At 41.1% G+C, this 23,936-nt stretch overlaps 1 protein-coding gene across 7 annotated transcripts in view; it reads left to right on the top strand.

Moving 5' to 3' along the window:
• Nucleotides 1-23,936, top strand: part of LOC129733335 (zinc finger protein ush) — a 413,663-nt gene extending 389,727 nt beyond the window's left edge. For 6 of the 7 annotated variants that reach the window (XM_055695137.1, XM_055695140.1, XM_055695142.1 and 3 more), the window contains exons 2-9: nt 18,295-19,477; nt 19,546-19,722; nt 19,791-20,129; nt 20,189-21,167; nt 21,227-21,441; nt 21,504-21,822; nt 21,889-22,043; nt 22,092-23,936. In XM_055695137.1, the coding sequence (XP_055551112.1) occupies nt 18,295-19,477; nt 19,546-19,722; nt 19,791-20,129; nt 20,189-21,167; nt 21,227-21,441; nt 21,504-21,822; nt 21,889-22,043; nt 22,092-22,614 (3,890 nt within the window). In that variant the 3' untranslated portion in view covers nt 22,615-23,936. The remainder of the gene's footprint in view (nt 1-18,294; nt 19,478-19,545; nt 19,723-19,790; nt 20,130-20,188; nt 21,168-21,226; nt 21,442-21,503; nt 21,823-21,888; nt 22,044-22,091) is intronic. The other variant, XM_055695135.1, reaches the window with a different exon arrangement.

Genomic DNA, 23,936 nt, shown 5'->3' on the forward strand with positions numbered 1-23,936 from the left:
AAGTTGTAACCTTCGTTTCGTTAGACCACAGTACATTCTACCATTTCGTGCTGTTTTCTGGGCCCACCAAAACGAAATGGTACTTGGTGAACATTAAAAACCTTTCTGGAGCTTTCACCACCGAGCTGCCTCTGGATTGTACGGCACCTCACAGACGGGTTCAGCTCGTCTCTGATTTCGTTGCAAGTTTGAACGGATCTTCGTTAGAAACAGGTTTGATATGATCATCATCCTTGGCTTTTGTTTTCCGGGGGCGTCCAGTCGATCGCTGTTTTTTTTTTTTCGATCATAAAGTGACTTAAATTCACGAAACAAAATATACCTGTAAGGATAGGATTAATCTAGCTTTCTCAGTCTTTTTAAAGTTATTATACGACAATCTGTTTAAATTGCTCGACGTTTCGGCCGTTTTGGTGGCCTTTTTTAAGGGTAGTTTATTTATGTAAACTTTCCTTCCCTTTTCTCCTTCCTTAAACTTTCCTCGAAAAAATACCACCAAAACGGCCGAAACGTCGGGCAATTTAAACAGATTGTCGTATGATATCTTTGAAAAAAACTGAGAAAGCCACATTATTCCTATCCGTATAACTTATTCCAGTCGTTAATAATTAAAGTGACCAGACGTCCCACTTTTCGCGGAGCAGTCCCGCGTTTTAAAAAATGTCCCGCTTATAAAAACGTCCCGCGAAATGTCCCGCGTTCATCTTAAATGTAATGCGCGCCTTTGCTAAGTCCCGCGGTTTCAAAAAAATTGGACCACCAGATGTCACATTTTTTTCACTGAAACGGTTGTCGGTATCAATTTTTTAATGCCCAATGTGTTAAAAATGCATGAAACGTCGGGATCTGATGTTATCCCGATAAAACGACTTCCTGGGACTTAGAAATTCTTGAGCAGGGTCAACGGAGGATTTTCCAGCCCAAAAAATTCCTCAAAAAAAAAACCCAGAAAGTCGATTTTTTCGATTTTTTAAATAACACCAGATCTTGACGTTCTATGCATTTTTAAAGCATTTGACATTTAAAAAATCGATACCGACAACTGTCCCAGCTCCAGTCCGATATCGAAATGAACATTGTGCAAGAATACGAAACTTTTGAACCTAACTACAAAACGAAATTCAAGCGTCAATTTTTTCCCATACAAGTAAAGTCATTGCCACCCTACTATGCACGTGTAATTTTTGATCATTTCGAGAAAAGTATTAAAACCAAACCGCACAAACCCCCCCCCCCCTCCCCTCGTTCAAAAATTGAACTGGTGTCCCGCGCTTAAACCCTAACTATCTGGTTACTTTATTAATAATACACAATATACCTGTAAGATTTTATTGTTAACATGGTATATATTTTCTGTAAGATCTGTAGGGTAGAGCGGGGCTAGTTGGTCATTTTTGGTCAAAATGTTCTGTAACTTTTGGTAGGAAATATTATGGCAAAAACTCATTACATGGAAATTTTGTGTTAAGTCTATAGCATCTAGAAAAAATATAAACTGTATGGAATTGGGGTCTACCAAAGACCCTATTGATACCCTGAACAAAGCTGGAATTTATAAAATTGCATGCAGTCACTGTGACATGGTTTACATTGGACAAACTAAACGTAACCCAGGGATACGTTTCAAAGAACATTTCGCAGAAGTGACAAAAGCAAGTAAAGTTTCAAAAAATGCCCCACAATACCTTTTCAAATCAAAAGTTGCTGAACATATTTTTAACGAGGAACATCCACTAACTTCGGATAACATTCACCTCCTCCGCCCCGTTAATAATTCATGGAAATTAGACGTAGCTGAAAGTTTAGAAATTTATAAACAACACTCATGCACGCTTCTCAATAAAGACGCAGGTAATCACCCCTCATGGCTATTCAATCTGCTTCCCAAAAAACCCCAGACATGGTACGGTAAACAATCGACCGCATAATTCTCTACCTAACTCCAATTAAGAGTGCTAAACTCTGCTAAACACTCTGCTAAGACGCTCGTTATAGATTTTCTAAATTTGTATGGAATAGTTTATGATTTTGCGGAAATTCTATGTTTTTTGAGTGGATGTCAAACTGGCCAACTAGCCCCTCAGCTGAGGTAAGTTGGTCAGGGTGTGGGGTAAATTGATCATTTATATTTCGGAAGGGCAATTAAGTTTTTCTCCCTTATTGCATTTGCGGCACCCTGTAGCGTCTCAGCGGAGGTCAAACCGCATCCGGTTTTTTGTTTATACGTTTGCTTTCCGAAATCCCAAACCATGAGAAAAGTAACTCATTATTGCATTAAAAAAATCGTGTTACTCCTTTATACCTGACGAGAAGCACATATATGTTTAAATCTCTCTAATAGTTTGCTAAATCAAAAACAATAAGGATTAAATTGAGAACCGAAGCCAAATTCTAGATTCGCATTAGTGTATGTTATAGTTATTTTAGATCAATGACTCAGCATTTATAGTGTGCAATAAAATATTCATCAAAATGACGACGAAATTGAGATAACTTTTACCAAATAGTTTATCGCTTCAAATAAATGGTTTTGCTAAATAAAGCACATCCTGTTTTCGCTTGGATTAAGTTTGCATCACGAAATGCACAGTTCCTGAAATCGCATTTACTTGAATACTTGAATTCATTTCTGATGTGCATATGACCAACCAGCTCCTCATGTATTAAATATGAAAATTACATGAAATATATGAAAATAAAATTTGGCGAAAGTTTGCTATACACAACTTAAAACTAACGAAATTTGGCTAGCTAGCTTTGTTTAGACAAAAAATTTCAACTTGAAAACCGAGTAGAATTGATGGCCAATTCGGCATCAACCTGTATTTATTATACGTCCTAATTGAAACTTAACTTTATTTTGTCATTTAGTTTTTCCGGTTATCTACTACGTATCACACATATAACACGATTTTTTAGATACGTAGATTCAAAGATATTCTCATTGACCAACTTTCCCCGTAACCAACTAGCCCCGCTCTACCCTATCACATTAACTATCTCCTTAAAACAGCTAGTTTTCTTCAAAAAAAAACAGCCAAAATCCCAAATTTTCACCTTTTCGCAGCAAGCAGTACGTCTTGCTAGAATCGTTTGCTTTTGCTGCGTTGAACTTGGTGTGACATGTTGTCATTCTAGATCAAGTGCTCGACGCTGGGTGTCGCATATGTTTTATTTGAAATGGCGGTTAAAAACTTATTGGAATATTTTGTATTGTTCTGTCCTACACTGTACTTTATGCGGAGTTTAGAATCTATCTGTTTTTTTTTGTACGCAGATTCAGGAATTCACGCGTTTTTCAAGTTTTGACGTAGAGCTATGTTTCTCAGGAAGTTCTTCTACACGGGGGTGTAACATGAAAACCTAAAAATATGTCCGATTTCAAATACTTATACGTCGCTAAGTTTTCAATGGATTTCCTTTGTTCTTTCAGCGATCAATTGGAAAATCCTCTGGGTACCCGTCCAGTGTTATGAAAATGACTGCAATACAATGACAGCAAATTTTTAACTGATCCGGCTCTCATTGTATTGCACAGCTCTCTATGTTTCCCATACGTTCGGTAAACAGTCCGACAGCAACTGACGACAGCTCACATGCAACTCCATACGGGCTGTTAGTTTTCATCTCCTTATGTCTGTTGGTTATTCCAAGTTGTCGTAAATGACAGCCTATAATCTTCCGACATCCTTCAGCACAAATCCGAGCGGGATGTCAGGTGATTATGATACACGACAGTAAGGCCGATGAAAGAATGAAAGAGAGATGGTGCGAAGCACGTTTTTTCTTACGTGGGGAATAATATCAACAATGGAAACGGTTTGCTTTGTATTCAATATGCCACCGGCCTGTGAAAAAGGAGAAACGAAAAAATGCGAGTTGATGACAGCCGCAGCCGATCAGCAGACTGTCACACTGAGCAAACTAGGCTGTCATGTCCGAAAGAACAAAATACATGCGCAAGAATGAACTGTCGTACGCAACACAAGACAGTTTCTTTGCCTTGTTAAGCTGTAGCTGTATGTGAGCTCTCATGAACAGCTCATGCATGAGGCTGTTAGAGTGAAAAGAGAGAAAAGTCGTCAGTATAATGTCGCTCTCCAGTCATTCTCCTAAGCTTGCACCCGTCCGAACGCAAAAAGTTCTAATTCGATTATTCAAACTGTTGTACTATTGAAAGTTGTCTAGCCTTGTTGAAACGCAGATTTCACCCTCTGATTAATCGATGCTTAATGGTTGCTTCCCCTAATAAGCGAAGCAAAGCCTTGGTGCTACATTCCGATTCGGAACTCGTCCTTCTGTTTGATTATACACAGACTTCGCAGTCAACTATAAGGTGTACAGGACAATTGCGGGGCTAGCGCTACGATCCTATTGACATTAACAGTCTCTCCCGAGCCAAAACTCGAACCTACAATGACTGGCTTGTTAGGCCAGCATCGTACCCAGAGTTGCCAATAAAATTTTGAATAAACTGGAAGAATGCTGAAGAAAAAACTGCAGAAAACTGGATTCAAATAAATTGAATAAAAAAAGCAAAAAATAAATTTTGAAAGTGCTTTTCTGTGATTGAATCCAGAGTCTTTTTTGTTTTGTTTCGAGCTTACATTTTATAAAAATTATGAACTGGATAATTTGCGTTGAAGGCAGTAAATCTATCTCAAAATAAAGAAAAAAAATGTTTTCAATTACTTTCACTTTTAACAAAAGAACTGTTGTAACAATTTTAATTATTATCCAAATCTTCTAACAATTTTTAAACTGCTACGCAACAGAAAATAAATTGAAGTTTTTTTCATGATTTGGTAAAACATTTCATCTCAACCTCGCCATGCAATCCTCAATTCGACCGTGTTTCGTGCGAGAAGAAAACTACTGAAAATGCCGTTAAGAATATAAAAAATTTACGTTTTTTCCAAAACCAACTGGAGCTTAAGTGAATGAAAAATCTGGATAAAACTGGAATATTTTGGGATTCAACTGTTTGACTGGATCACTTGAATGAAACTGGAAGAATCCATTTTAAACTGGAACATTGGCAACTCTGATCGTACCTCGAGACCAGCTGGGAGGTACGCTTTCCCTAATACGGTCGACCGAATATTGAACCTACTTAACTGGGAATGCACTCTTTGGGCTACATAAGAGATTGCTTCTGCTCAAATAAATCATTTTACTTACAAGTGGATGGTGCAATCGTTGGACATATTCCAGCAATAGCGTGTAGCAGTAGCAAAGGCACCGGTGGCGGCAGCTACATTTCCTGAGATTAAACTCTGCCTTATTTTGACTACAACACAAACTTTCTGGATCCTGACAATCATAATCTGCCACCCGTGGCTAGTTTTCAGTGTGAAAACAGCTTTCCACTTTGTTGTCAGGGTGCCTTGATTTCCGCTGTCGGGTACGGTCAGTATCGAATCCGATATTAAAGTGCACAACAACTGTCCTTATAAGAACAACAAAATAATGATTGAAGATTTAATTTTATCTCGTTTTGACTGTTTCAACTTGTTTGCGACGCATAGCGTTTTTTTCGTTCCCGTTCAGTCGGGTGGCAATTAGGTACTCATATAAGAAAAATTATACCTTCAAATTTCGTTAAGCAATCTCAATGTCAGTTCCCAAGACAATTTCGAGCTGGGAAACTTCCTCAACTCAAAAAATTTCTAAGTCACAGAAAGTCAATTTGTTGACTTTTTTTGGTGCTTTCGAGCCCTGCTGCTAAACGAAATTCGAAAAGTCTATTTCCACTACCACCCCACTATTTAAATGTGCAAATTTAAATTCGGTAGCACTTCAACTCCTCTTATGCACAAAGTTTTAAAAATATTCAACAAAAGTAATGTAACAAACTTATGTAGTTCCAGTCAACCTTGCGGTCGTGGCTTTGCGTACAACCCCTCTATTGACGTAAAATACCTTTCCAAACCTGAACTCTAAGAAATTAGAAATCACGAAAAATATTCTTTATTAAATAAAAATATTAGTTCTCTACCTTATGAGGGTCATCAGACGGAGGAGATTTGTTTATAATTTTTGTAAGGTTAGAAATATTCTTTTTTTTTATGATAAGTAGAGCCGAAATCGTGCGCCGTTCGAATTAAAACCAAGGAGAAAACTTTTTCTGCCTTTTATATTATATTATTGCCTTCAAACACTATTCTATCAAATCAAAAGATATTCTTGTCGTTACAGAAAAAAATTGAAGAGCGGTTCATCATTGTGTAATTAATAATCTACTCACAACATTCAATCGATTTTTTAACATACGGTTGAGACAAAAAAATCTTTGATAAATAATGAAAAATCAGCCAATACAAGAAAGTACAATAGCATTTCTGAACAAAATTTTTTTTGATCGATAATGTAGAATCGCTGAAATTTTAATGACAAAATAGTTTTCTTTTCCTGTTTTTGGAGAAAAAAGTTTCAAAAACCGATTGTGGTTATAACACTTAGTTCCCCGAAGTATAATAAACATTCAGCACGCATGCGTAATCCTCATATCTTCCTTTACCACCAACAGTGTCAAAGATTTATTACACTAGCTTACGCAGCGTCCTAGATCTCATGACCCGCTTCGCAGCTAGCAATTAAACCTTTTGCGCCTTCCTTGTATTCAAACCTTTGCCCATGTACGCATAACAATTTTACAACGGTCAGATATATTTAACAAATATGCAATCCAAAGCTTAACGCGCTCTTCCGCGTCGCTCAGAACGCGTCGACTTAATTGGCAAAATAAAGTACACAGTTCTAACTCGACTTCGATGTGTGCATGGCATAGTTCGAAAACCGAATTTAAATCGCCGCGTGGTGACCGTGACAGTATTTTACTTGGCACTGGCGCTGTTCGATTGTCACAGGAGAATTGCGAATATTATACATTTCACATGAATACGAGAATGATGAAGATGTAATTCGTTCTTCGTAAGAGTGCCTTCTTCACACTGCTCATTAAATTTACAGAAGATGGTACTAAGTAGGTAATATCAGACCTCCAAAAAGGTATAAATACTATAGTTCTGAAGAGTGGGACAATCTAATTGAAAGAAACAGTTTTTGTTTGTACGTAGATTTTCTGCAATAGATACAACAAGAAAACCACTCCAACCTATTCAGATTCCTGTATTATTGCAAAGCATGAACTACGTACTGGTGATCAGAAACTGAACGAAACGAAAACTAGGTCAGTGTGTTACATGATCTGATACTATTTTTTGCATATCAGTAGAAGTTTTGGGTTTTTCTTGTGAAATGACACAAAACGGTTACGTATTATAGAAGTTGTTCCAAGCAAAACCTGCAGATTCGCTTCTTGTACAGAACGCATCGGTTTGACGCTAAAAATATCAAACACAATCCCAAAAACACCTTTCCACCGAACAATGTCACATCCTCGCGCTACCACGGAGCAATTTAAAATTGCCTCCGAGCAGGCGCTAATTACCATCAGATGAAACAGCACAATTTCGCTTGACCGCCGCAGTCGGTCATCACAATGACTCTACTAGTGGAGCTGACGGACCACCAATGGAGCAGCAGACCAGAAGGAGCACCCAAGGATTCGCCGAGCCTCTCAGCAGTGCGAGCCAGACAAGACAAAAAAAGCCGCCATCCTTGCCCAGCCCGGGGACCGTGGAATGGGTGACAAACTGTCTTATCTGCTCATTCGCTTTTATTCGCCATCAAAATTATTATATAGCTGAGCCCAGAAATCCTGTGCCAGCCATAGTGTGCACAATTTCCAGCGCGCGCGAAAATACGCCGGAAAAATCGGTATCTTCCAGTCCGGCGACCAGCGCGCCGCAACTGCCATCGCAATCAGTACCCAGGTGGAGTGAGTGTATGTGTATGTGTGTGTGAGTGTGAGAGGGAGAGAATGTGAGGCTGAAAAAAGCGCCAAACCGGCAAAATGAGGGTTGCAACTCTCATAAAAATTAAAGATAACGTCCCGATAGCACAGGTAGCGGTTTTAAAATTACATCAATCATAAAAGTGAGAGAAAGCGAACGACTAGCCACTTGCCGCATACTGCAGGCGGTGGTGGTGGTGGTGGTGGTTAGGGCAATGTCTGCAGTGGGGTGAGGGAGAAAAAAAGTGGAACAGGAGGATTACGCCTGCAGGACAGGCAACGCGCGAAGCATATACAAAACGCTCTGCATCGGATCGCGTCCCGTGCTTGGTTGCATAAAAACCGGGCCCGCCATCCAGAGCACAGGAAAAGATAACCGAAAAAAATATGATGAAGCAGCGACAAAAAATACACTAGTGTCGCTTGGTGGAGAGTTCCTCACTGGCAAGCAAATGCAGCGGAAAAATTGGAACTTTTTCCTGCGGTTGGTCGCTTGCAAGAAGCAGGAGTGGGTGGGGATGGATAGGGGTAAGGAGGAAGCAGAATGGGAGAGATAAAAAATAGCCAACATTGCGGGTTGTGGTGAAGCAGAAAAAAATTAGCGACTGATTTGTCAAACTGCCTAACGATTTGGAGATTACAAGAGTCGTGCCAGTGGCTACTCAAGGACTCAGGGGAGAAATATGTTGCGTTGTTTAGGTGGAGGAAGACGTTTTCGGCTGCGGCTTTTTTTTTGGTTACGCTATTAGATGTGTGTTACTACCTTCGTTTGCATTATAAATATTTCAATAGAAGATATGCTAGTATTGTTAACAAAACAGCTGTATAAAACTGTTCGTTTTTTATCCCGATATGTTCAATCGGAAATCGGACATACCAAAATTTATGTGTCGTAAAGCTATTTATTTGACTCCTCTCTCTCTCTCTCTTCATCCCGCGGAAAATGCTCGAAAGTTTTGGGACTCCAACAAACAAAAAATCAACACTTATCTCGTCGTTTCGATCGCTGGCCGTTCCCGGTATCGTGTTTTGGTAACCGAAAAAGAATGAAAAAAAAACACAAATCCGTGGCAAATATCGTAATTCGGCTGAAACTTGCAAATACCTGATGCACCTCGTAACTTCCCGTGCATCTGCTGGTAGTGCGTGAAATCACCACCACCAACACCCCTTCCTGTCACACACAATTGCGGCTTTCAACCATAACGACAGTGATTTAGCGGCATTCGGCAAACGTAAATTGACGATGTGATGATGGCTGCGATGAACCCCAACGATAAGCTCATCCGAATTTAGGCAGCCGTAGTGGGTTTTGCGATTCCGGTCAGTCACAACTAACTACCAACCGAGCGGCTCCATTCGCGCTTAGTCTAATAATTCAGCGGGAGGAAATACGCGCCTCAGTGGTGCGTGGCGTAGTACGACATCTGCTGCTAAACCGGTCGTTAAACATTAGCATTATCGAAGCCTTCGGTCACACGATAAGCGGTCATCAATAATCTTTCGATTGCCGTTTTGTGAATGGAAAGGGTGATTCAATTCCTTTCTCAACGCTCGCCCGTTGTCGCGGTGAGTTTTGCAATAGATTTGTGACGAAAAAATGATTCTTTGGGAGAAAGCTTAACAAGTAAGCCTCGCAAAGTCTAAAAAGATTGCGACGTAAAAATTAGGCAACGAACCCGAATATGTTTAGAGTAATTTTTTCGTAAAAAAATCTGGCGTGTTAGCATCGCTAGGTTATTAGTGTGCACCATGCATCGAAATTGTGACGTACCATTGTTGCCCCCCTAAGGCGCTCGAATTCGCATCCCAACGGAACGAAACAGAGACTACAGCATTTCCACTGCTATGGGACGGCACATCAAACATATTACTGCGATATTAGCATGGGGCTGAGATCTCTGATAAAGATGCAATAATTACTGGATTTATACACAGATCATAACAGTATTTCATCAGCCGGTTATTGTCGGCTCGGCTGCCAGGAGCGGAATTGGGGCATTTTTGGCGAACAAAATGATGAAATGAAATATCAGATATTTTTCGTCATGCGATAGAGACAATTATCGCTCGTCCAGCCTTTTATTCTATTCCGCTCTGCGAGTAGCCGGCAGATAAGTTTCGGTCAAGATGAACAGTGTTAAACTGTTTGATTGGATGAAATTCTACTACAAGAAACAGGCACATGTGTTGTGAACTGGGATGATTTTTGTTTGATAGAGGGAGAAATTTTTAATAGTTAAATTTTATTAACTAATTTATTCAGAATTGTTTTGTTCTGCCACAAACAGTGACATATTAACCCTATAACATTGCTGGTTCAAATATTTGTTTGTAAATTAACAGTTTATTCTTGAGGCAAAGTCTTGAATTCCTGTTAAAAAAAAACGATGAAAATATTTTAAATACTTATTGCACTTTGATTGAATATGCTTGATGTCCAAAAATGCTTGTATCTGCACACAAACGGAGATTGCTCCCATCCTGGTGATGAATCGATCGACTATTGAAGTTATTTCAGCGTTAAGTGTATTTTCGGCTGTGCAGTCTCAAAAAAGTAGAACGACTTATGTTTTTTACTTTCCGACGTTTCGTCACTGATCAGTAACTTCTTCAAGGGAAACTGCAAGGGTTTAACGTTTACATTAAAAAACCTTTTTTCAGATGGTGATAAAAAAACTAAGGCAGATAATTGAGTTCGATAAAGTTCTCATCGAAGGTAATTATATTAGCTTACTTGCAAAAAAAAATCTACGCCCTTGCGTGCGGCCTTCCGTCAGTTAACCATTCGCCATGGCGGACAAAAACATACGTGTAGGCATGTTTTTGAGTTCTTTTTTCGTTTTATTTATCAATATCTTCTCAGTTTCCGCGACAAAATTGTTGGAGTAGGTCTTATGCTTCAGGTTTCCCAAGGAATTCTCGATAGGTCGTCCATCACTACCCCCACGTTGCGATTCGCTGGGAAAATCAATTTGACCATCTTATTTAGCCGCTGTCGATGTGTCATTGCCTGCAGCTCCAAGACCAGTGGATGGGACTGCCGCTTTCTGACATGTATGTCCAAGTTCGTCTTTAAAAGAAGTTCCTCTTTTTCACTGTTTGGTCGGTTGCACCGACCTCCCGGTCAAGCGTATTTTTGGAGCTTATTGTCGCTCAAGTTCGTCGGCCGTCCGGAACCGGGTTTTCTTTCGATGCTCTGATTGTTGTCCAATAGTGCAAGATGTTGTAGATGCCGGAACGGGCACGTCCACAAAGGGCCGAATGATGTCCGTTTTCGACGCGGCGGGGTACCATTATTTTAACGCGCACATTTCTGAACGGAGTAGCTTCATTGTTTTCGCCATTACGGGTTGAGTTCGACTAGTAGATCTGTCAAATTTTTTCTGCTCACCCATGGGTTACTACGATTGATGCTGAATGGGTAGTTTCGTCAGTGCGTGTAAAACTAAAACCATGAAAATCGGCAATTATTGTCCTTATTTTCTTTTTTTACGTTAAAATGGTTAACAAATGATTTTAGTCTAACTAATTGCCGGCGGCTATTGTGTCTGTGACTTACATATTCATAGTTACACCGTAGACAGACGTCCAAGCTGAGTTCAAAACTTGTGTAAAGATTTTTTAGTATTAATTCGTAACCAGAGAACGCTACCAGTAACGCCTTTCCTCGTACCAACTATTGTGGAGATAGTTTCCCCTAAGACCGATATCAATCACTCTTCACTACTGTGCTATATTCCAAGCACGCCTTGATCAACCACACACACTACCTTGTGGAGGTCATTTTGGTAACTGAGAGATTGCCGCTCTCACACTCTGACTTACGATGTTTGTGGGATGTTTGTTTTCAAAGTAAAACCACAGACTAACGTAACACTGGAACCTATCGCCATCGTCACAAAAAAACGATCATTTCAAATTTACAATCGAATAACAATCATCGCGCGACACCGTCTGTGGTGCAGTCTTGCAATCGCATAGACACTTTGTGGCTCCCGATTTGACACATACAGTGATGGAACAAATAATAGATCTGAGCATCCATCATAAAGTCATCTAAGTTTTTAACAATAATGTAAAAGTTATATTTAAACGCCATTTTTGTGTGAGATTGCTTATATTGTGGATAATAAATAAAACAATGTTAACTGTCAAAATTCATGGTATATTGACTGTAAGCGAACATAAACTTTCATTGTCCAATACTATTTCAAAACTACTATTTCAAAATTCATGCATCGTGACGTGACTGTTAATACGATTTGCTTATAGATTCACGGTTCTCTGTAACTGAAAAGAATAAGTCTGTACCCTTCACAATAATGTCGTTTTCGTTTTCGCGGTGTACTACACTTTTTCCGTGCTATACTTTGCAGCTTCAAATAAAACATTTTCAGTGTCATTGCATTGGTATGCGTAATAATGGGATAGCTGTCAATTCGTTTTGTTTTGGTCATAATCGCATTCGTCATTTTGTCTCTTTTCCATTTCATATGTCCATCTCGCAAATGTGCTGAGAAAAAAATTACCTGACACTTCACCACGTGGAACGAAAACCAAAACAAACCAGTTTTGACACATACGTGTGAATGTGTTGGTAACTTCCTACAGCACACTCTGCTTTTTTCGGGTGTCATCAGTGACAGAAAAAGTGTAGGGAGAGACAGAAAAAGGGTAACACGAAAAATCAAATAAAACATTTTCGGTGTCAAAAGTGTCATTGGAGTGTCATTTAAGTGTAGTACACCGCGAAAACGAAAACGACATAAGAAAACTTTATGTCGAATCGCATATAAAGAATTGCCTGCATCGCTTATGATAGAGAATTCCATAACATTCCACGTGAAAACAAATGATATTTTGTACATTATTTTCAAACAAAACTGTGGTTTACGTCAGAAGCAACGAAAATTTAACTGAGAAAATATTTCACGTGACGTGTATTATTCTGATTTTTTTTTACTGTGTTGTTTATTTTTCGCATCCTCGAAAAAATCACATACATTACCTACTTTTCAAAACTTTAAACATGGAAGTCATGAGACAAAAAATGCAATTAGTTCTTGAAGACAAAAGTTTTTTCAGCAGCTTGAAAAACCATAATAAGCGAGAAATCGAAAATCACTGCACAGAACCATCCTCTGTACAGTTGAACTGTCAGCTCGATCCGGCATTTTTTTCCACCATTATGTTAATCAGTTGTTTTTTTATCTTTCTGTCACTTTTCTTCAACTTGCTCTTGATTATCGCCCAATATTTTTCAATTGGACGAAAATCTGATCAATTTGGTGGGTTGATAACTTTTTCGATGGTATCAAATCCATTCTCCTTGTACCAATTTCTGGCTTACCGGCTGTAGTGGCAGCTGGCCAAGTCAGACCAGAACTTCACTGGAACGTCATGTGATTGGATGAACGGCATATAAATCCGCTTCTGGAGGCACTGTTCCTTGTTTTCCTGGCCATTCACGGTTGATCCGATGATGAAAACTTTGGTATCACTCATGCAGATTCCCTGCCACACCATCAGCTTCCGAGTAAACTTGTCAGCAAACACGAACCGCTTAGCGACATCAGCCTTGCCCTTGGACATAATGAATTTTTGCCCTAGGAGCTGTGCGAAATCCATTTTTACAAGTGTCTACAAATGAGATTCTGCTTGAGGGTCCTGTTGGGGTGCTTGCTGGCGTGGAACGACCGCAGGCTTTCACGCCGACAGATTCGTCGAACAATGCTGTACGGTGTCAGCCAAATCGCGCAGAGTGATCCCAGGATTTGTCCGAACTGCTCTGCAGACTTTCAGTCGTAGCATAGCTGGTTGTCAATCGTTCCACTCCTGCGGTTGCTGTGATCAGCGCGATCCAGCGTTAAATTTATCTCTCACGTTCATTGGTGATGAGCCGACATTCTTCCATCGTCATAGCTGCTCACAACTTGATTTACTCATCCTGAGTGATCGCGGAAAAGTGCTGGGCTTTAATTAAGTTGGGTTTTCAGGGCTTTCGCAACATAATCTGTTTAATGGATTATTGGATTATAATGTTACTACCGTTACAACCGTTCAAAAGTGTAGAGGTTACGTTAATTTTGTCCCAAACCCTGTAGCTAATGCAGTTGACTGTGTTCCGTGGAGTCAATTTTAAGCTATCGATAATCTCAACAAGCTAGTCAAATTTTTCAATGAGAAAATTATGAACATTCAGGATGAATGCATCCCGCTTCGCTATGTGATTAACAAAAAAACATCAATTGGATGGATTACTTCTGAATTACACATATCTTCAACGTTATTATACCGTGCTGGATCGAAATCCGTACACCTAAGCACATGATAATCTTCGACGGTCAATATAAAATCAAGAAATCACATATTGCTTTAAACTGACATGTTTAGTTATAGGTCTACTAATATTTTATCACTATTTTTCAGCAAAATGATTAAAATCACTCCGAAACTCGAAAAAATCATGTTTAAATAGAACATGTTCTGAATCGAAATCCGTACACAGTTTTTTGTCTGAATCAAAACTCGTACACTTTTGAATCGAAATCCGCACACACGCGATATAGACTGAATCAAAGTCCATACAACAATAAATCAAACTCCGTACAGATGAAGAAGTACAAAAATGAACATCTTCTATTTATAATTTATCCTTAAATTACCGAATAAGTATATTTTGAGGATCAACTGGCTCCTAAAGTTTCGCACGGTTTTCTAATTTTTGATATCAGCTGAAATAGTGCAGATTTCGTGGCGTTTCGTAGTAACCGGAACGCCGGAACCTCTCGAAGCTTCCCGGTACGACTTTCTCTTGCGCCCCTCAGTCACAGCTCGTTTGAAATTGTTTGCCGTATATTTATACTTGTTTTCTTCCATTATATGCTGAAAACAAGAAGAAAGTTCAACAATATATGCATGATACACACGCTGTGCGGATTTCGATTCAAGCAAATAACAAGAATCAAAATCCGTACGGCACAGTTTTTGTTGAATAAATACAACTTACACTATTTATTAGACAATATACAGCTCGAAAATGACAAAGACTTACCTTTTCCATCAATTTTAAAAAGATTCACAGAGTAAAACACTTATATCCCACTTGAAAATCGTTTTTATCTGAAGAACGTTTCCTTAGTAAATTCTCTAACGATACAACGAAATGACAACTGAAACCAATAAACGATTGATTTTTCATTTACTGGCGCATAGTTTAATTTAACAGAACCCAACAGGCCAATAACTCAATGGATATGTACATGTAACTATCATATGAATTTTCACTTTTATAATGCTTAAACTGAAGAAAAACATCAAGGTGTACGGATTTCGATCCAGCACGGTACTAGCCAGTGTTTGCTAGAAACATGCGGAAATAACTCCGTTCCGAAAGCAGCGCCATTTAACTTCAATCCCGATAGTCTTTGAGAAACTAATTGGGAAGCAGATATCTTCATATATTACCGAAAACAACTTACACTCGGAGTTTCAAGCCGATTTTAGAAAAAGTCACAGTATCAAAACAACAATCGTTCGGGGCTAGCAGCATTTGATAAAAAAGCTACATTTCACCATACAGTTGTATGCAGATGAAGTACAACTGTACTTAAGTCGTCCAGGTCTTGGATCAAGTGAAATGGTTGAAATAGTGAACGACGTCAAAATGGACTGTACGAATTTCTGAAACCATGCTTAGAGAGATTAGGTTTAATACAGGTCGAACTCGATTATCTGGAGTTTTGAAAAACATTTCGCTCCGGATAATCGAACCTTTCGGATAATCGAGCCATTTTTTTTATTTAATTTTTTAATATCTGTTATCTAGAACAGTGATTTTTCTGTTATATAAAATTGTATACAATGCATGTGCCAACGAAAAAAATTAAAAAATGTCTTTAGACTGTTTGTCGGCGTTTGTTATACATATATAAGTAATAATAAATTATGTAATATTGATTATCTCGAAGATGTAAAAACAAACACACATGTTTTTTTTCCATTTCTTGAGCGACCTATAACGACCTAGACGCTCGATATGGACTACTTTGCGGATTTCAAATCGTTACTAATTTCGCTCGATGAATTTTGGTTCAATAATCCGAGAGTATCCGGAACAGAACCGGGACAGACCTGCTTGGGTTTCAAAGTACTGCAATGATCATGGCCATTATATTACAGGAATATGTTCCTACTATAATTCCGAAACCGGTTTACCAATAGCGGTTGTCCTTATTGGCAACAAAAAACCATAATACATTGATTTTGGAGGTTATTGAGTAAGACGAGAAAGCTGCCAAAAACGAACTGTCTAAGCGGAACTAGGCTTGTACCGCTACAATTATGAACAACCCCGAACCTCTCAATGACCCGGAAAACACAAGTACATTACAGAAATACAGAAACAAAAAATACTCCGGATAATCGAGCCCCGGTTAATCGAGTCTCCGGATAATCGAGTCCGACCTGTATTAAATTATATTAATAAACATTGAGTTGTTTCAGAAACGAAACTTCAACCGGAAATAGTGAAATTAAAAAGGACAACCCTTATACTACTAGACAACAATAAAAAAATAATAATAATAATAATTACCTTGCGGTCGTGTCTCTTCAACTATTTACTCGTATGATTGGTGCTTAGCATTTCATAAGGTAGGTATACAAAACTCCCTAAATATAAATATTTTTGGAGTGATATGCCAATGTTTTCCAATCTGAATCTGTCGCTAATGGGGCAACAATTAATACAACAAAAACAAATGTTGATCTTTTCTTTAATGTAATAAAAGTGACCAATAGAACTACGACAGCCTTAAAAAGCTCCCATTAACCAGTAATTTGACTAAACTATCATTGTCCTCCCGTTTGCCCGGATTCATGCTAATCCACAAACCCATTCCGAGCCATCCGAGAAATGCCTACATCGGGGAAAATTTATAGCACTCCGTCGAAAGAAAGGACATTTCGAATCCTGATGAAATAACCTTCTTCAAGCTTTTCCGATTGTCTATGGTTGCAGCGCGGAACAAAATGGGTGATTCATTGCCTGATGGGCTTGGTTGGCTGCCTCCTGTACATCTACTTGTACGGCTGCGGAAGCGCACTTCGGCACTGCAGACATCTGCTCCCGAGGTGGCTGGGATTTTCTTTGCTGCATCGCTTTCGATCATTTTCCTTTCCTGTTTCCACCGCCACGTTCGACGGAGAGAAAAAAAAGCGGCACTCGTTTCGTATCGTCTTCTGGTTTCGGGTGTGGAATCGAAACGTACAACAGTGCATTGTGTCGAAAAAGCTTCACAAAAAAAAACTGTTACATTCCGAACAGTGGCGAGAAAATGTATAAATTTTGTTATCAAAAATAGATTTGCATATATTTTATTGGCACCTTTTTTTTCGCTCGGTCCGCTTTCCAACCCGAATGGCAAACTGCGATTTCAAGTGTGGAAAGCTTGCTCGGCACTAAATTATCGAATTATCGAAAGCAGATCCGCTAAATAATGATTTCGGTAAACTATCGCTTTCTTATGGTGTAGTTTTCTCCTGCAGCCTAGGCAAGAGCATGGCTGGGAATTTAAAATCAAATTACCATTAATTTTAACGCGAAATTGTTCGTTCGAAATTGTTAGAATTCGGATTTTCTAAGAAAAAAAAACTCGCTGGTTAGCGGTTAAGTAAAAGATCTCACATCTGTCGAGTGTCTTACCTACAAACTACGTGACTTATGTGGACACGCAAAGCGACGCAGACAAACCAGTGTTCCAGCGAGTTTAGTAACGACATTTCCTTCTAAAACGGCAGATTGTTCTTTATGAACCCAATCATAAGCATAAATTTTTATGCTGTTTTTTGCACGAGCATGTCCAGTATGCAATATGCCGCTGTTATTCCCATACGGGTTGAACATCGCACTTTCGTCGACGTGCGCTCGTGCGAAAAGACACTTCGCCCTCCTCAAGCAGAAGACAAACCCTTTTTTTTTTGCAAGTGATTGAATTCTTTTCGTTTCGTTTCGCGTGTGCTGTTGATATTATGCAGAAGAGTGAAATGGTCAGTTTTTAATCAACCAAGAATCACGCTTTGCATTCCACTGTTACGTCCGTAAGAACACGGAAGGACAGAGACGAGCAGTGATTTGTTGCTTGGATTTATGAAGACCATGTCCGCTTTTTTTTTTCAATAGTATTTTCCATCTGCCTCAGCTTGGTGCAAGATTTACAATGTTTCCAGTCTAACGAGTTCCAATGGTGTCGGGTAAACTTCGAACCGAAAACAGAAAATGATGAACGATTCAATTTGCGTTTCTTTGTGGCGCTATGTGTGTCGTCTTATGGGTGTTTTTCATTTGTAAATATCCATAACAAAAACTCATTTATCATACATTTCGCCCATTGATTACTACATGCCGACATTTTTTCCTCTTTCTTCCGCAGGAGACGATGAGGAAGCTGCTGATGAGCAGCAATCATTACCACAGGAACAGCAAACGAACTCCTCATCCGGTAGTGGCAGCAGTAGCACCACATCAAACGGCAGTGAAGCAGCACCCGAGACAGACATGATAAACTCTCGGCCGCCATCGAATCAGATCGACTCGGAAGAAGATCCGCCAGTGGCACAGCCTCCTCCAACCCACGAAGATTCTACATTATCACCGAAGGTGGCACCAAACAGTAGTCGGGCATCATCAATAGCTTCCCCTCCCTCGGCACCAGCCACTTCGACAATGTTCGACCCGGAGCCTGGCGCCGATTTGTCCCCACCGGAAAAGGTGGAAATCAAAATCGAACCCGATCTATTGGCTGAGAACCAACATCACTCACCCGAAGCAGTTAAAGACGATGAGAATAAATCTCCAGAGCTGACCTCCGCTCAGCTACCCATGCTTAGACTGAACATAGCGTTGGCCTCAGACCCAGCAACCAATCCCGATGCGAAAGATCTTAAAAATATCACCGCTGCAAACGACAGTCAGTTTGAAAAATCAATCGAATCGGATTTTTCCGGCGCCGCTCCTCAACCTGCAGCAGTCATTCGAAAAACTGCGAAAACCGAGAGCGTCACTATTCCCATCACCGTTGATCTACCCCCTCGGATACCAATGTTCATGTGTGGACCGTGTGGAATTCGCTTCTCTTCTGCTTCAACGTTGGAAGCTCATCAAACCTACTACTGCTCCCATCGCAAGGATGCCGATGAGACCGCGGGGGGTGTCAAAAATGCCAACTCCAACGATCCGAACGGTTCTGAGCCGCCGGCTAAGGCTGCCAAAACCGGTAAACAGTACGCCTGCACGCAATGTTCGTACAGCGCGGACAAGAAGGTCTCTCTAAATCGGCACATGCGAATGCATCAATCGTCCCCCGCACCTAGTTCGAATGCCTCAAATGGTGACGAAAGTACCGCTAGTCAGCAGCTGCAGCTGCAGTTTCAGGCGCAAGCAGCGGCCGCAGCAGCAGCTGCTGCCGCTGTACTCCAGCAGCAGCAACAGGTTCAGCAGCAGCAGCAACCACCTCAGGTCGACCGCTACTGCTCTGATTGTGATATTCGATTCTCCAGTACCAAGACTTACCGGGCGCACAAGCAACACTATTGCAGCTCCCGGCACCGAGAAGGGTAAATTAGATTACGAAACTCCTGCCAGAAGATTCTAATCTTTTTTTGTTTTTTTTTTTTTTTTTCAGTCAATCCAATAATAGCACACCAAAGCCTCCACAAAAATCGGGCTCCCAAAGTCCCCCGGATGCATCCAAGACTCCGCCAGTAGCCCCACAGCAACCATTCCTGGCATTACCAACAAATCCGATAATAGTGATTCCCTACTCGCTAATACGCGGCGCTAGTGTCATTCCTGGATTGCCGTGAGTTTTTTTCCATTTTATTAAGATTTCCGGTAATCAAACTTTAATATCTTCAAAAACAACAACAGATCCTCTCTCGCACCGAGCATTCCAAACCCAGAATCGGCTTGCTTCTTTTTCCAAAACGGCACACTTCAACCGATAGCCGTTTCTCTAGCTTCGGCCACAGCGGCAGCGGCTGCTGCTGCTGCATCGGCTGCAGCAGCCGCCGCTAGTGCTGCCGTTTCGCAACAACAGCAGCAGCAGCTACAAAGCGGTTCACTTGGACAACATTCCACTCCGACGCAACCGAACAATTCTGCCCCACACTCGCGCGGTCAGACTCCCAACGTCGGTAGCGAGGGTAGCTCCAGCAGCAACAGCACCGGCGAAGTGCTCAAAGCAGTGAACAAAAGAGAAAACATCAAGTAAGTTTCCTGTCGAATTCGAAATCACTAAAATTTTAATTGCCAAACCTTGTCCACAGAGAATCTTCAACCCCGTTAGACCTTTCCGTTCGGCGACTGTCTCCCGGAGCAGGCCTCCGCGAGCGTTCGCTGTCATTTTCTTCCGCCATATCAGTTGATCAGCTTCGGATGGACTTCGACAGCCTGATGGAAGGCAAAGAGAATCTCTCAGTTAGTGGCGATTCCATCACACCCGAGCAGATCGTTTGTGCTCCATCGCTACCGGGCAGCCCACCTCTAACGCCTTCACCCAAACGTCGTTCCAATAGTCCTCGTGGGGGTGGCGGGTCTGTTGGGAACATCGTCAGTTCACGGGGCGAACGTGATGGGTCAGTTTCAATATCGCCGCTTACGCTACAGCAACAGCAGCAGCAACTGCTTATGCGACCACTACTCCCGGCGGACATCGCTCTGCGTCTCTCGGCTGCTGATCCAGCACTCAACCTGAACCTCAACATTCTACCCAATTCTCAACTGCTCACCAAGCAGGGCGTCGAGCTGGCCCTTCGGCTTTCATCCACGGCCAACAGCAACAGCATAGACCACGCTTCCAGTAAAAACAGTCACCCTCAACAGCAAATGTCTCCTCTGCTGAACAGTATCTCACCGACCACGAACAACGTACAGGTTCCAGTTCTATCGAGCACTCCCCAGATCTTCGTCAAACAGGGTGACTCCAAATGCAAAGAGTGCAATATCGTTTTTTGCAAGTACGAAAACTACTTGGCTCACAAGAAACACTACTGCTCCGCTCGGAACCTAGACGGCGACGGAGACAATCTCAAGGTCAGTCCACCAATATCTCCACAAGCAGCAAGTCCTTCGAACTCAGCGGGAAACGTAACCGGCGGTGGCGCTCAGCGGGCTTCCGGGGGTGGCCAACCCATGGCTTACCAGCAACTGATTTGTGCAGCGTGCGGCATCAAGTTCACCTCGCTGGACAATCTCAGTGCCCATCAGATGTACTACTGCCCGAAGCGGGTCGACGTTCAAGTTCCGGTACGTTTAACAGCTGTCATCTCGGGTTTGTGAATATGCTAATGTTATATAACTTGTAGGCTAATGTCACACCGCAGAAGGAGCGCTGCTCCAAGTGCAAGAGCTTGCACGAACCAGGGCAACCTTGCACCGTTGCTGGCCAGGGAGCATACAAATGTCCCATCTGTGAGGCGATCAGTCCTAACTCGACGGAAGCTCGTCGCCACATGGATACCCATGGAGGTGTGAAGGCTTTCCGGTGCACTATTTGTCGGTACAAGGGAAACACACTACGGTAAGCTGCAAACGACTTTGATCCCAAAATTTAAAATTAATATTTTTTTTTCCTATTTACAGTGGTATGCGCACCCACATTCGGATGCACTTCGACAAGAAGTCCAATGATTTCAACGAGGAGAACTACATCACCTGCATCCTAGAGGAGGATGGCATCGAGATACCGCCGGCTGCTGCCGTTGCTTCGGCAGCCGCAGCCGCAGCGGCCGCTGCAGCACAGCTGATGAACCAAGCAGCTGCCGCAGCTCAAGTCGCTAGTCAGCAAACGCCATCGTTGCCGCCACCGTTGTTGATTGGTGCTGGCGAAAAACTAAATCCAACTGGTCAGATGCAATTTTGCGAACTGTGTCCCTACTATTCCAGCTACAAGATCAATGTGGTTAGTATATAGTATTTTTTTTTTAAATAGTAATTTTTAATTCTATTATTCGCGCTCAAATTTTAGGCTCAACATATCAAACTGGTGCACGGTCGTGAACGGCCACCAAATAATTCTCCTTTGATCGGTGAAGGAGGCGAGTCTCTAATCTTCAACGGTGACAGTGGGAGCTCCACACCACGACCACCAGTATCCAGTACCCCTGGACCCACCGGCAATAGGTAAGTTCATCACATCTCAACATATGTATAAATCATAATTTAGATTAGTTTTTCCTCTGTTAAAAACAGCGGCATCAAATCTGAACCGGAAGATGATCGTACGGAGGACCCCGATGTTGACGTAGATGTTGTCATGGAAGAACCCGAAGTGATCATAAAAACCGAAGCGACGGATTCGCATGCCGGCCTACCGATGGGTTCCCCTGCTGCACCACCGTCACTAGTACCAAGCCAATCTCACTCATTGAAGCTAAAATCTCTACCGACGGCGATCGCTGCTAATAGCTTGAAAAGCTCCCCGAATCATACATCACTAGCTAAAACTCCCTCACCGCCCTCCTTTTTGGGTGATATCAACCACAGCGGGCCAAACTATTGCGCCCCTTGCGATATTACTTTCAACTACGTTAATACATACATCGCCCACAAGAAGTTCTACTGTAAAAACAGTCAACAGGAAGGCGGCGGGACCCCGGCGGCCGTCGGTGCTCCCGCTAGCATCCGTGCGGCCACCAGTGGTTCGCCAAACAACGTCGTATCTGTAACCAGGGCGACGGAAACATCTGTCTGAACTGTGTGATGCTCGTTTCCAATGCAAGTAATCAACACATGTAAAGCACACGATGCTCACGAAAAAAAAATCGGGAAGAGGCAATTGTATACGGAGGAACAAAAACCAGAAATAATGAATTTATGCAACCTGCTGCAAAATGTATACGTTTTTATCGAGGAAAAAATGCAGAGTTGCAAACCGAAACTAAACATACGCATTTGGTATATGTTAAAAAAGGACGTTTCTGTGTTAACTGTAATGAAACAAAAAATGACCACCGGTGTCACGGTCGGATTCGTAACATTCTAACAGTTTGTCTTACTAAGCTTAAGCGTAATGATTGTTACGATAAACTAAACCCCCTAGTAGCTAAAATGCTGTGTATAATAATACAATATCAGAGAAGTGAACGCTGCAAAAGTTATGTTAATCGTTGTTCGCCAATCTAGGTTCTAGTTTTAGTTCTCAGTTCAAACCTGTTTTTTAATTAATTGTAATGTTTTACCAAAGTTAGCGAGTTGTTTTCAAATTTACCGTTTTAATTTGCAGTCCAACAATACGTATAAACTTCCAATTAGAATCAAGACTTAATCTATGTTTGCATTTAGTAGAAGCTAGCATTAAGTAAGCCGGCGATATGTATATGTGAAACCCTAGGTAAAGATTCTAGAGGACAGCCTGTCGTCGCGTCATCGTCGTCGTCGTACGTAAGTCATAAGCTCGAATTTACATATTAAAGTGAAGTAAGCTTCTAGCAGTAACACAAGCCAGAATTCAACACACTTGCTATTAAAACACTATTTTACCAAGAAAACAACAGATTTCCCATTCAACTGCTCTAAAACCGCTGTAAAAAAAACAAGCCTAGCGCGAACTTAAAATTGCCATATAAAGCATTACCATATAAAACAGTGTCTACACTACACCAACTCGATCAAGCACCGATTTTCAAAGTAGTTAACCAACCAATTGCAAAAACAAACTATATTCCCACTCTAGGCCGGTGTAAATTGGATGTGCAAAAAAATTAAAGGAACCACTAACCAAAAACGGTGTTAAAATGAAACAAAAACTATACAAGATCGTATAGGAAGCGAAAGAAAAAATCAAATGACAATAAATTATTATTTATCATCAAGCTAACAGTGTTCGAGACCCCGGTTAGCAGAGCAGGCAGAAAGGCAAACATCGTGTAGCTTGCGTTGCGAGTAGGTTGAGCTGAAATCTTGAACGCGCAACCACATAATTGGGAATCAATCAGAGAAGCGAGAAAGAGAGTTGTTCGAAAATTAAAAATATAAAAATGTAATTGATGCAAAGTGAAATGATGCTGGTGGTGA

The sequence above is a fragment of the Wyeomyia smithii genome, chromosome 3 (assembly GCF_029784165.1).
Source record: "Wyeomyia smithii strain HCP4-BCI-WySm-NY-G18 chromosome 3, ASM2978416v1, whole genome shotgun sequence".
Lineage (NCBI taxonomy): Eukaryota > Metazoa > Arthropoda > Insecta > Diptera > Culicidae > Wyeomyia > Wyeomyia smithii.